Source organism: Periplaneta americana, chromosome 2, assembly GCF_040183065.1.
Source record: "Periplaneta americana isolate PAMFEO1 chromosome 2, P.americana_PAMFEO1_priV1, whole genome shotgun sequence".
Classification (NCBI taxonomy): domain Eukaryota; kingdom Metazoa; phylum Arthropoda; class Insecta; order Blattodea; family Blattidae; genus Periplaneta; species Periplaneta americana.
Window position 1 is genome coordinate 137,012,784 of NC_091118.1, and position 15,302 is coordinate 137,028,085.

The 15,302-nt window shown below is 34.5% G+C and overlaps 1 protein-coding gene across 1 annotated transcript in view; it reads left to right on the top strand.

Annotated features, from left to right (window-relative positions):
• The window catches only part of LOC138694613 (cochlin-like), a 40,132-nt gene extending 37,943 nt beyond the window's left edge, over nucleotides 1-2,189 (top strand). The window contains exon 8 of the mRNA XM_069818530.1: nucleotides 1,953-2,189. Coding sequence (XP_069674631.1) covers nucleotides 1,953-1,969 — 17 coding nt within the window. The 3' untranslated portion in view covers nucleotides 1,970-2,189. The remainder of the gene's footprint in view (nucleotides 1-1,952) is intronic.
• Nucleotides 2,190-15,302: the final 13,113 nt, after the last annotated feature.

The window sequence follows — 15,302 nt, forward strand, 5'->3', positions numbered from 1 at the left end:
AGTTAACTGAATACCATAGTTTAATAAAAATTGATATGCCATTTAGTTTTAATGTTCATACTTTATATTACATGCTATATGTTTTATTAAATTATGGTAATCACTTAATTTTAGCCCTTGTTTCCTTCGTTTTTAATATGTGGCGTTTGGCCCACTATGGCTTTGAACCCTTCAATTAATGAATGAAATATGTGCTTTCAGGGCAGTACGTCCAAAATTTTTCGTCCAACTGAAATCTCGTGCAAAACTCGACTCGTCCCGAGGGGAAATTCGTCCAATATATAAATATCATCCATAACTCGATTCGTCCAGAAGGTTAATTCCTCCAATTTATAAATCTCATTCAATTTGCTTAGTTATCGAAAAGCACTCTTCTGAATTTTCATAAGAAATGAAGTTCATTCTACTGTATGTTGAAGAAAGAAAGAAAGAAAGAAAGAAAGAAAGAAAGAAAGAAAGAAAGAAAGAAAGAAAGAAAGAAAGAACGTAACGATAGTAATTTAAACTTTGTTTCACAATAATATAACTGTTACCATAGTGACTTAAAATTTTGAGTAACTTTTCATTAATATTTCCGGTTCTGAATATGGCACAAATTCTATTGGGTGACAGAGAAAAACCAATGCCTCATCTTACAAGTTTTCATTCTTTTAACAAAAGTAAGACCAGAAGGTATCGGCGATGTGAGCTCCGTGACACTTGCAATGCTAGATGCGTCACTTCTACCGATTTAGATAACATCATAGTACACAAAGACGGTAAGGATGATCACATACAGTACATACATCCGGCGTGGACGGGAAGGTTAGAAAAGCGAGAAATAACCTAAAGAGAAGGGCACAAGAAAATGTACATGCAACGCCCTCAAAAATAATTGGTTTAAAGGATGAGATTCTTTGACTCCCTGAAGGAGGAGCGGAGGCAGAACGAACAGGATATCACATGCCTTCTCGGAGGCTAAATAAACATTAGGACTTCTTTGAACAGCCGGTATGTTCGTAATCAAGAGCGCATTCTTCTCCTTAGTTCTGCAATATCCCCAGTACAAGACTGAGAACCGGACTTCCACATACTTCTGAGCAATATTAAAGTTTAAAAGTTAAGCCAGCTGAAGAAGTCTTTCAGGATATTAAGATTTCCATGTAGAAATACATAAGAGCAATACAATTTAGGAACCTAGATGTTGATACAGCGTCGTAAAATAACCCAATAAAAATAAAATACAATTTAGATTGGTCAAAATTATACTTTGGATTAATTTAATTTGGACAAAAAGTCATATTGGAGTAAATGTCCTTCTGGACCTGTATTCCATTGGACTAAAATAGAATTGGACCAAAAATCTTTGACGAATTGTCCTCAAATCAAATATGTGACTTAGGTGGAAAAAGTAGTTTTGAAACATCCATTTACAACAATAAATGATTGCATCCGATAGCTTAATAAACTAATAAAATCGTTCTGCTAATAAATATAAGCCTAACGAAATAAGCCCCCGAAATTATTTTCCTTTCTCCAGAAACGTGATTACAAATTTGTTCGTTACACCACTATTACGGGGAGGTCTTCAGTTAAAAAGTTTTGAAAAAGGTGCCCCAACCTCAGAACAGGATTCTTTATCACAATCGCCAAAAAAGTAGGCAGAAGAGCAAATGTTAAGTAAACCAATTCACGCGACGTTAGAAAAAAATAACGGAAGATGTGTCATATTATGATTAACTTATATTACATTTCATTTTCCTTTTCTCTGATTCCTCCTTTAATGTTTTATTTTCACTCACTCTCTTTAATATTTTTAATATTGGTACTTATTTCTTTACCTGACACTATTTTTTTCTCATTTCAAGATTTAAGTTTGTGTATCTGTTCACACAAAAATATAAAATATAATACAATACGACCAAGTGTGTTACTGTAATAATAAGTTTCTCTTGAAATTATTTATGTTTCAGAACCGACAGTGGCATAATACAGAAGGTGCAGAACTTTCACTAAGGCAGTATTAACTGCAATAAGTTTAAACAAATAGTAATAACATTTTAAATTGAGGAATTTAAATCACTGAGGAATGTAAACACAGTATTACTAAGAGTGTTTTAGTGAAAGTGCCAAAAAATTATTTATATTATCATTGTATTGTTGTAAATACTGTAGTAATATTCATTAAGAAATAAAAAATTCAGCTTTGATTATAACGTCTCCTTACTGCTAATAAACGATTCAGCTTCGATCACAATATTTTACTTGAATTCCAATAAACAGTTAAGCGTTGATGACAACGTATCCTTACTGGCAATCAACTATTCAGCTTTGAATACAACGTTTCCCATACTGCTAACAAACGATTTAGCTTCGACCACAACTTTTTCTTACTGTCAATAAACGATGCAACTTTGAACACAACGTTTCCTTAATGCTAATAAACGATTCAGCTTTGATCTCAACGTCTCCCTACTGCCAATAAACCATTCAGCTTTCATCATAACGTCTCCTTACTGTCAATCAAAGATTAAGCTTTGAACATCACGTCTCCTTACTGCTAACAACCGTTCAACTTCCATAACAACCTTCTCTATGCCAATAAACAATGCAACTTTGAACACAACATCTTCTTACTGTTAATAAACGAATCAACTTTGATTACGTCTCTTTACTGTCAATAAACAATTCCGCTTTGATCAGTTTCCTTATTGCTAACAAACGATTCAGCTTCGACCACAACTTTTTCTTACTGCCAATAAACGATGCAACTTTGAGCACAATGTCTCCTTACTGCTAACAAACGAGTCAGCTTCGATCACAAGGTTTTCTTAACGTCAATAAATGCTTCAGCTTCGACCAGAACGTCTCCATACTCCTCACGACCATTAAATGTTTCAGTTTTTAACACAACGTCTTCTTACTGCTAATAAACGTTTCAGCTTCGATCACAACGTTTTCTTAACGCCAGTAAGTGATTCATTTTCGATCAGAACGTTTTCTTAACGCCAATAAACACTTCACTTTCGATCAGAAAGTCTCCATACTCCTCACGACCATTAAACGTTTCAGCTTTTAACACAACGTCTCCGTACTGCTAACAAACGAGTCAGCTTTTAACACAACGTCTCCTTAATGCTAATAAACGATTCAGCTTCAATCAGAACGTTTTCTCAACGCCAATAAACACTTCAGCTTCGATCAGAACGTCTCCACACTCCTCACGACCAAGAAACGATTCAGTTTTTAACACAGTGTCTCCTTACTGCTAATAAAGTATCCAGCTTCTTGCCACTCTGATTTACTAGGAAGTTATTTCACTTTATGAGCCAGCAGATGGGACCAAAAAAAAATAAATAAATAAAACCAAAAATAAACAAAAAGCGATTTAACTTGTTTTGCCGTGCTTGTCATTGTGCTTGTTCGTGGAATACCGTACGTTTATGTTATTCCATTGTACTTATTGAACACATGAAAATTAGCTTAGAATAAAAAGTAGAAAATGCTAAAAAATAAAAAAAAATATAATCAACACTTTTACAACAAAAATTGAAATATATTAGCATTCATTGATTAAAAGCTTATTCACATTATCCTTAACATTTCCTTTTCTTTTCCCTTCCAATTCATATCCGTAAGTTACAGTTCTTGAACTTTAAATGAATATATTACACACTTTACGTTCCGCATACGTTCAGTTACATAACCCTTCCAGTCATTGAATGGAATGGAATTTCGGGAGAGGGCACTATGGCGCATTCCCAAATCCACACCGGCTGACTACACTAAGGTTCGCTGCGTATCCAGATTTCGAACAGGCAGCCCCACTCTTCACTAGGCCAGTGTGCGTCGCCAGCCGGCATTCGGAGAATGCTATGGAATAATGACGGAATGGAGAAATGTTGACGGAATTATGTATCTGAAGAAAGTGATAATCGACTTTGGTTAAATATACTGTACTATTCACTGAAGACTGAGCCACAATTAGAGGACGTCATACGGTAATGCAGTACGGAAGTCACCGGCGTAGCTTGGTCGGCTGAGGTGCTTGCCTTCCATTCTTAAGTTCTGAGTTACGGTCGGGCGTGGGTTCGATTCCCGCTTGGGCTGATTAGTTGATTGTTTTTTTTTTTCGAGGTTTCCCCAACCGTAAGAATAGTGTTAGGTAGTCTATGGCGAATTCTCGTCCTCATCTCGCAATATACCATCTCGCTATCACCAATCCCATCGGCGCTAAATAGCCTAGTATTTGATACAGCGTCGTTAAATAACCAACTAAAAAGTACGGAATGGATAGGTGAGAGAAAAGGGACGCTATAGTAAGAACACCAAGTCGTTTAATGGAAATGACACGGAACGGATAGGAGACGGAGAAGTATAATGTGCATCAGAGAAACATCATTATAAGACCTCCAAGTCAATGTATATGATCGAGAGAATATTGAAAAAAAAAAAAAATTATATGTTAATGTCATTATCAGTGGTACTAAAAATCGTAACTACACCTTACATGGTACAGCCCGGTCGGTATTGCAGATATTCATTATACCAACAACAACAACAACAATAATAATAATAATAATAATAATAATAATAACTTAAAACTGGAAAATTCTGTAAATATGATTATTCATAATATCTGTTTAAAATTTGTCTGATTGGCAACAATTTCATTACAGCCAATTTTTTTTTTCTATAAATTCCATCGGAACACAGCTAGCAACACTCAAGACCAAATGCGGTAAACTGACAAAGTTCCATGCATCAAGATTCATAAGAGTTAAACTACGATGATGTGAATCCTTCTTAAAACTATACAGTAATAATTTTGCTACCGATCGCATAGATTCATCTTCCGTGTACTAGTGACGTGTCCTTGGTCAGATCCTAACGGAAATATGAGGCTACCTGTATTACTCGACCGAGGCCAGTGGAGCCCGGAGCCGTGTCGGTACTGCTCCTGCGTACAGACTTATTGAGTAGAGTTTCGGTTGTTTGTCAACCCTTCCTCTTCGATGATAGCGTATATTACTATCTTTGGTAACCGCTTGGTATAGATAGATCCAGTCGACACGAATGCGTCCAACTGAAAAAAATTTGTTTCAGCTTGGTAGGTGGCTCTGGATTAGTGTAATATAAATCTTGTGGATGTCATTTGTTGAATTGAATTTATGAGAGTAGTTTTTTGGTCGCCGATGTTTGTATTTTCTGTTTATGTCATATCTGCCAAGAGAATTTATTAGTTTGTTGTTATTTGAGTGCTGCCTTGTGATAGAGTTTATGTGTGGTTTTTTGTATATATTCGTGAAGAGTTCATCGTGAAGTTGTCGTGTACTATTTCCCCATCCACTGCCGTGAATGGTTCTCAGTATTTTGTCTGCTCCTGCGTTCGTAATAACGCATCGCGATAGTTTACATTAAGCCCGCGGCTTCACTCGCCTCGGTCGAGTAATATTCTAGTACGCCGTGTCTGATCCCATCGTCTGCTGAAACTACTGATCGTCAGTATATAAGTTTTTATCTGATGCTGTTCCCTGCCGGACTACATTTCAGTGATAACATTGAGCGACTTTGATTATCCCGAAGTCATCGATTGCATCAAAGGTGAGTCTTTTCCTGCTTTTGTGGATCTCAGGGGAAGAGGATACTGAAATATGACAAAAATTCACTTTAAATTCTTTTTCGCTTAAAATAATCTTTTAACTGAAGAGAATATATTACAAATTAAATTTAAGTTTAAGTCAATGCTGTGATATTTAATGATGTCATTTTAAAACTTTGTTAGCCTACTTCATTTTCCAATGTCATTTACTTCAAATTTTCCGCATTCTCAATCTGATTTCGGTTGTTTATTTATATAATTTCATTCTTCAATAGTGTGGCAGCCCTATCTCCAATAATTTCTCGTTTTATTCACTAGATCACTAGGTAACAGGAGATGGTATTATTCCTTGGAATTGTTTTTGTCAAACATGATTGAAAATTGTTTTGATATGAAATATAGAAATATGGTTGTTATATCTTGACAGAAATATTTATTGGAGTGTCTGAAACACATGGTATATAAATAGTGTGTATTATATAGGTTGCAGTTAGTGTAGTTTTGTGTTGCATCTGTAATATACAGTTAGTTACAAATCATGGGCAGGATTAGCAAATAGAAGGCTGGACTTATAAATAATATGAAATATGTGACCAACTACTCAACAAAATAAGGCAGAAAATGTAAAGAAAAGGTAATAAATATTGTAAGGCCACAACAATCATCGCCTGGCCCTTCAAGTGAGAGTTTATATCAAGCGACTCTTTAGATGTGTTTTTCTGGAAATTGCTTTTTTGGTCACCGTGCTCACCATAAATTGATATAGGCCTAACTTAGAAAGTATCAATAACAGGAAGCAAAACTTTTGTACAGATCTTAAACCAGCTATGGGGACTATAAGCAAAGTAGGGAGGGAACGTTCCTACTCACCCCACATTCGTTTGATTGACAGGCGAGGGGTAAGGCAGTTGTTTTGCTAAGGCAAGTGCAGTGGTGGACTCGACACACCTTGCGCATCAGTAGGCTAATTTCTCGCTCTTATTTCTCGTTTCAAAATCTTTACAGTATTTTGCTTATAGGAAGTACACGTATCATACAATAATTATGACGGCCACCTACTGTCATTAGGCAAATTATATATTTTTCAATTGTATAACTACTCCTTTATCATGTGCACGAAAAATTCTTGAACTGCCTTGTGATCGACATAATAAAGTATTTCTTTTTTAAAAACAATAAAGAAAAAAGCAAAGCTCCATTGTCATTTAACTGCAATATATATTAGAAGATACAATGTTCAACATAGTAAATTGTTTCTTTTTAAAACCAATAAAGTAACTAAGCTCCATTGTCATTTAACTTGAAAGATTTAAACACAATATAATTATCAACAAAATCAATTGTTTCTTTTTATAAATACTAAACAAAGTAAAACTAAGCTGCACTGTCATTTAACTTTAAAACATATTAAACAAAATATATGAGATATGAATGAAACGAAATACTACTGTAGGCCTATACTGATGGTTTTCATTTTTTTGTTGTTGATTGCCCTCGAAATTTCTTGTTATTAACTAAAAAGGATATATTTGGCTCTAAAATAGAACAACTCAACCGTAATGCTGAAACTAAATGCATGTCTGTGATCCTAGACCTGGAGATACTTTTGGTCATATTCATTTTGAAAAGAAAAACAGCTCACAACAGTAAGTTGAGCCAAACATAGATGCAATACGCATTGCAAATGTGCGCAGATTAGGGAATTGCTCCTCTGGTAGGTATTTAAAGAGATCTAATCCATTTTTTCCTAAACACTTTAGTGGAGTGCTCTTTTGCATCTCTATAGTGGCTCTGATACTTGGGTAACATCAAATACAAATGGATTATTGAACAGATACATCTCCATGTCCATTAAAGTTACTTCTGAAAATCTTTCCTGGAAATAGAACGCATCAAGTAGGCCTAATATGCACTCAAAGTTTTAAATAAATTCAGTTCCAGATACTTGATAAAATAATAAGTATCTAAATCCTGAAAATACCATAAAAATATCTTGTTTTGTATCTTTTCACAAATATTACGAAAATAGCTTTTAAAACTGTAAATAAATACTTGTAAGATCACCGAAGTCCGCTTTATGCTTCCGATCAAAGTGGCGTTTAATATTGAAGCGTTTTATATGCGCAATTTTAAACCTACATATTAAGCAACAGACTTTCTTCTTTTTGTAAGTAACAAAAAATTCTTTCTGGCACTCTTCCTGAAACTGACGTCCCGAGATCGAAGCCATACCCGCCACTGAATGAAGCTTGTCTAGAAAAGCACCAAGCGGTGGAGAGGGTCGGTGGAGTGAGGTAAGGCGGCTTTGAGTGCAGTGGCCCTTCGGAGCCATTTTTCCCCATGGTTGTCTTAAACAGACTATTTAAAAAGATTTGGCTTCATTAGAATTTTTATGTTTAAATTAAATATGAAAATAATTAATAATATGCAAAGAAGTGAACTCAGAAACTGAAATCCATTACATTCCAAAATAAGTTATAGTGTTTCTGTAAAGCATATTAAAATTCAAGTGAAGACATTTTGTAGTAAATATTTCTGTGAATCTAATACTAAAAGAACTTCTCAAATATCTAAGAAACTGATTTATATCAATTTTTGTAAATAGTTACAAATTGCGGGCTAATTGCCAAATTTGGGCCCCCTTTGCTTTTTGAAAGACCTAATACTTAAATTTAGATTTTATACATACGGTTGTTCAGTACATAAAAAATTCTAATTTCAAGGAGAAAATAAGGAATGTCAAATTTTTAGTATCCTCTTCCCTTAACTAAAGTTATAATATTGTATCATATACAAGCGTTTATATGTGTCATTTGATATTAATTTAATTAATCATTTCTGCTGATTGAACTCCATAATGACTTATTTAAACATTTGATTTAGCAAAATATTATCATAATATCTACGTACTACTACGTCCGCTATCCTGACAGTCGATCCGTTTTAGAAATTCCGGTGCATGCAAATATGTTGTGTCGTTTAAGCCAATCGCTTGCCAGCTTCATCGCTGTGTACGTCGTTTGTGTTTGTCCTCGGCGGTCTAGTGCTGCGCGGGTTCAAATGCGCCGAGAACAATTTATTGGTCTAAAGGACGACAAAATTTCTTAGCATGGCTTCCTTCCAAAGGGACGTAAAGCTGGGACTCCCATGTGGTACATAAAAATGCCCTATTCCTGATAGAATGCTGCATAAAAAAATTGTGGGCCATTTCTCGTCGAACGACAAAATTTGGAGGTGGCACAATGGACTCATATCAGCTACTTACCTAAGAGAGGGCTCGTTACATTCCCTACGCGTAATTCATGGCATGCCAGCCATCTATTGTTTGTGAATTTGAAATAATTGTTACGAACTGTGTTCATAAACCAGTTTTATTGTGTTTAAGCTATTGAAACATGGTAGATTACGTCACAAAAAGTGAATGTAATAGGTAGACTTCGTATTCCAGCTACCTAAAGACTGAAGTTAAAGACACATCGAGTATATAGTATGCCGAACACAGGTAATGCAACGGATGAGGATATAAACAAACAGATCGTCGCTGCGTGTTCGTGGAGTACAGTTAACTCCCGAAATACACATGCTTGAGCAGTGATGTTCATTTTTGTCGTGATCTTTGCAATGAATAATAATGTGCATTCGTAAATTACGGAACTTGAAATGATTTTATTTTGTAAGAAATTCTTTCAATGGCACATGACGTTATTGGTGCATGATATAGTGCAAGATATTCCTATTGTCTGCTGTTTTTCCGTGTTTCATTAGGATATTGCATGTCGCTCATCACTGAAAACCCACCAATTTTCTAGCCTATGTACTTCTCCAGAAATTCCCAAAATTGTAGATTGTGTAATTTATTAATTGAGATGTTGGCACTGAACATCATGGTAGGCTACACAAATCCATGCTAAACGTCAAGTATTATCTTCATAATTTTCAGAATGTGATGGTACTGGTTCTTTTTGATTACGTTCAATACACTTTCTGTGCCTTTTAGTATTGCAGTGTCTTTCAGTGCACTATTTTTTTTGTCACGTTTTACACAATGTACGTATATGTAATGCTGTCTATATTGACAGTGAAAATATACGTTCAAATATCCCTCAATTATGCCCTGCAGTATTACACGATTGAGCGTCTTACCTAAGGCATTTTACCTCTGCAATGAACCTTCAATCAGCCATAAAGATGTAGTTATTTAAATAATACGACTAGTAAGAGCAGTGATCGATAAGACTACTCACTATAACTGCGTTCCGGTTTTGACTTAATAGAGAAAGAAGGCAGAGGATGCGTAACTATTTTGTATACGAACGTACCTGCACTGTGACGTCACATATACTTCGAATCAGGCAACTTCTTTCCAGTTTATAGGTAGCTAAAATGCGGATCCTTGTAACAGGCGTCCCACTTCAACTAACCCTGGTTCTATATGAGCTGTGACACAAAGGATTTAATTTCTACATTTAATAATAATAATAATAATAATAATAATAATAATAATAATATAATATAATATAATTTATTATTATATTATAATAATGATAATATAATTTATTATTGTTATTATTATTATTATTATTATTATTATTATTATTATTATTATTATTGACGTAAACTACGTCTTTCTTTTCAATCTTCAGGTATCAGAGTAACTAGGAAACTGACCGTCACATAAAAGTGCAATCTTCTCCTTGTCTTCTCCTTTTTCTCCTCGTCCTCTCCTTGTTCTCCTTGTATTCTCCTTGTTGTCCTTATCTTCCCCTTGTTCTTCTTGTATTCTCCATGCTCTCCCTGATTCTCCCCATAGTTTTGTGTTCGTCTAGTATTTTTATACTTGTATTCCATTTCCCTAGTTTATTCTACATTCACCTTGCTCTCTTTGCAGTTCCAGTCTGTTCCCTATTTTTTTGTTCTCATTGTTTCCCTGTCTTCCTGTTGTGCCTTTTGCTTTCCCTGCTATTTCCTCGATTTAAAAATTTTAAGCAGTTTATAGTATAAAAAATCCCCCTTGCACATCAATTAATGCTAGATTGGTGTGAAAATTCTCACAGGGGTTAATTAAATGCTGATAAATAAAATTAAATTGGCATTTGTATGAAATATTTATATTAAGTTCCACCGGGGCATATATTGTACTTAGATTAAACTATGCTGTAATGGTAAATTCATGAAATTAAAAAAATATATATATTGTGATTTCCTACTTAGACTGAGCTAAAAAAACTAATTAATTTTTATTCCCATGACTATTTTCAAGCTTTTGAGAAAATATGAACTAAACATTTAAAAAATTGTGACGGAATGAGGCATTTTAGTGCCATCAATATAAAATAAATGAAAAAATATAATTTCATTACTATTAGCCTAATGGAACCAAATTTTATACAGATGATAATAATATTGTAGTTTAAATTTCACAAATTTTGGATGAAAATTATGGACGTTTTAAAAAGCATAATGTATCCACATAAAAATATTTTAATAATACAGCATGAAAGTGATGTATTGGCTTCCTTTCTAATTTTCTTTCTTAGTTTTCTTTGAAATATTTGTGGTAATAGAGAGTCCGTTGAATTACGAGGTTTTTGCGTAATTATTATGATAGTGTGAAGAGGTTTGCTCTTCAGAAATATTTTATTTGTGTATGTTTCATGTTGCTATTGATATATTTATGTATCATACTAACAGTATAATAAATATAGTTTTATATGTGGTTCGAAAATTGAAATAAAATAATTGCGTGAAAGGCGTTTCACTACATTTTCTGTTACTGTACGCTTCTGAAAAATATATCCTTCTTCAAAACACTGTAAGAAGATTGCAGATCCGTCACTGTTAACCTTCTTATGACGTGAAGAGGTCGCTTTCTTATCGAAGAGATCGCTGCTGCCCTCGTCTACCCACTTTCAATGCCCTCGCCCCGACCCCTCTCTTAAGCTTCCCTTCCACAGTGTACATGAGTTATCATTTCCCTGTCAGGAAATAAATGAGAGGGAGGGTTTCCCATGCATATTATTGAAGGATTGGATAAATTATAGTTCTAAAGGAATTGTGTCCAATTGATAAGTAAATTCATAACAGGGATAATGTTCCGACACTGTTGCGAAAACATTGGGTGCATTAGAAATTACGGGAAAATTTTTTCCCTTGAGAGTAACAATAGATGGATTCTCAAAAACGAAAATACAGTACAACCTAACCAATGTTTTATTGAGTTGTACTTTTTTCCTGTTTATACGTTAAATTTTTAAAACACAGACCCTTCTCCATTAAAAATTGTATCATGCGTTTTACAGTTATACGCTTTCACATTTGTACGTTACCTTTATCAATCTGCAAATGAGAAATTCACTCAGTTATACGTTATAGGCTATTTTTATTATTTTGAAATTCAAATGAATAAATGCATTCATGTTGATTTTTTCGTTTGTTTGAAGCGACACGCTATAGTCTCAAATTTCTTTCCATTAAGCCTCTGATATAGTTGCTTATCGCGGTACCGCACCGCAACGCAGAAGGTAAGAAGGCATCAACCATTTCTATTGACCAGTTTCAATTTGGAACGTAAGACATAACGTGTGTCACTATTGTTTCCTAAAACGGTATACCTTAATGTTGGTAGTTTTTCAGTGACAGGTTGTTGTAATCAACTGATGAACTGTGTAGCGAAATCCATAAATAAAACTAAAATTTCAAAGCAGTGTTAAATGTTTCAACTTGGTCAAAATCTCGTAATACATAAGGTGATAAAAGTTTATTTCATTGTGTTTCTATTGTTCTCTAGATTAGTAATAAAATAATTAAAGACCTTCTAGTTATAACTGACAATTTGTAATCTTTCACTTTAAATTTCCTTATTCAAAAGTTTTTCCAACCATTTCCCTTAAAAATCCGTAAACAAAAAGTTTCACTGCACATTTTTGTAAGAAAAACACTCGTTTCACAAATACAGAAATGGTCAGATCCAACAATCACTAAAAAGCAAGGGTGGGGAAACTACTGCCCTCTGATGTGTTTATTCCGGCCAGTGAGATAAATAACTTTTCAATTGGTTTTTTTAAATGTAAATATTTGCAAATATCCAACTAAAGTTTGATAGAGGCAAAACTAACGAACGATACATTAAGGAGAAATTTCACCCTTTATCGTTTGTAAAAATAACACGTTGAAGGGGTGATTGACCCTCACTCAGGTAAATACTTCATCCATGCAGTATTGCTTGCATTCCAATGCTACTCGCAGTTCGGTGGTTGAGTTTCATTATGTTTCCATCCTGACATCCCTCCTCTTGAACTATTTCATCACAGTTCTAACCTGCTTCTCGTCAGTACAAGTCTAGTTCACTCACTTGTATGTAAACATCTTGTGTTCATGTTGTATTTGTGTTACAGTATGATTTGCAAACACTGTCTAATGCTTCTAAGAAACGAAAAGTTGGCGCGGAATGTTGGGTGTTCAAAGATGAGTGTTTGTGGAAGTATTTTTTCACATCGCAAACTAATAAGCCCGTTTGTCGTATATTTTCTTTTTAGATTAAAAAAAAAGTAATATTGGTTTTAGATATGTATGATTCCTCTTATTCAGAAAATTTGTTTAATTTTAACTTATTCATGGGTTCATGACGATCTGTTATGTGAGTTTCATATTAAAAAAATAGAAGGAAAATTAACGAATAAAAGTTTTTGGCCCGCCAAAAAAGTCGGTGAGTATGTAAATGAATTCTAAGGCAAACAAAACTTCACAACAAAATTACCTTTCCCTCAATACCACTGTATTCATTCTTCATTACCGCGTTAATTTCGTGAGTTCATGACATTCTGTTATGTGCATTTTCAGGTTAAAAGAAATAGAAGAAAAATTAACGAACAAAAGACTTTGACCCGCCGAAAAAATTTCTTTTCATTTGGAAATGTTATGGAAATGTTACAAATATTGTGGCCTTTAATCAGTGAGTATGTAAATGAATTCTTAGGCAACCATAATTGCACACCAAAATTACCTTTCCCTGAATACAACTGTATTCATTCTTCACTACGCCAAGGAAAGTTACAAGAGCGTTAATTTCGTAAATACATGACAATCTGTCATGTGATTTTCGGATAAGAAAATATAGAAGAAAAATTAACGAATAAAAGTTTTTGGGTCTCCAAACATATATATATGGTTTTGCATCGCACCCTGGAACTTTTGATAGAAAACTGTGTAGACCCACGAATTTAACATTTTCTTAAAGAAGTAGTGGAATCGGATGTGATTTATAGATTTTATTACAGTTTGAATATTTTATGAAATTGCGAAATGTATAATTACGGTAACATTTTCGTTCCTCTTCATCGAACCCTGGTACTTTTGATAGAAAACTGTGTAGACACACGAATCTAACACTTTCTGAAAGAATTAGCACAATCGATTGGAAATGTTATGGAAATACATAATAATTGTTGTGGCTTTTAAATCAGTGAGTATGTAAATGAATTCTCGGGCAACCAAAATTGCACAACAACATTACCTTCCCTGAAGACCCCTGTCTTCATTCTTCACTACCGCCAAGGAAAGTTACAAGAGCGTTAATTTCCTAACGAAGTACAAAAACTTCGCGAATTCTCTCTCACCAGTTGCGTTCCTATCGCTTGATTACTGCTGGAATGAAGGCAGCACTAACTCTCGCTCATTAGTTCCTCTCTGCTTCGAGTACTGTGTTAGTTGATGTGTATAGTAGTAATGATAATAGGAACTGCAATTTGTGGCAATAGTGGAAATTGTTATAATTCTATAATGTGCGGAATATTAACATTTCTCTAATATGAGGTACTAAATGTACATAGGCCAAGTAGAAATGATCGGGACGAAATTTAAATACAAACTGCTGAGCCATTTATACCCGAACCCACGCTTTCAGGAGTCGAAATTGCGATAGAAAATCTGAAAAAGTACAAGTCTCCAGGTATCGATCAAATTCCAGCAGAATTAATACAAGAGGGTGGGAGTGCATTATATAGCGAAATTTATAAACTTGTACTTGCTATTTGGGAAAAGGAAATTGTACCAGAACAATGGAAGGAGTCCATAATTGTACCTATTTTTAAAAAGGGGGACAAAACCAACTGTGGTAACTTTCGAGGAATATCACTTTTGTTGACGTCGTACAAAATTTTGTCCAATATTCTTTTGAGAAGATTAACTCCGTACGTAGATGAAATTATTGGGGATCATCAGTGCGGTTTTCGGCGTAATAGATCGACTATTGATCAGATTTTTTGTATTCGACAGATAATGGAGAAAAAATGGGAGTATAAGGGTACAGTACATCAGTTATTCATAGATTTCAAAAAGGCTTATGACTCGGTTAAGAGGGAAGTATTATATGATATTCTTATTGAATTTGGTATTCCCAAGAAACTAGTTCGATTAATTAAAATGTGTCTCAGTGAAACATACAGCAGAGTCCGTATAGGTCAGTTTCTATCTGATGCTTTTCCAATTCACTGCGGGCTAAAGCAAGGAGATGCACTATCACCTTTACTTTTTAACTTCGCTCTAGAATATGCCATTAGGAAAGTTCAGGATAACAGGCAGGGTTTGGAATTGAACGGGTTACATCAGCTTCTTGTCTATGCGGATGACGTGAATATGTTAGGAGAAAATACACAAACGATTAGGGAAAACACGGAAATTTTACTTGAAGCAAGTAGAGCGATCGGTTTGGAAGTAAATCCCG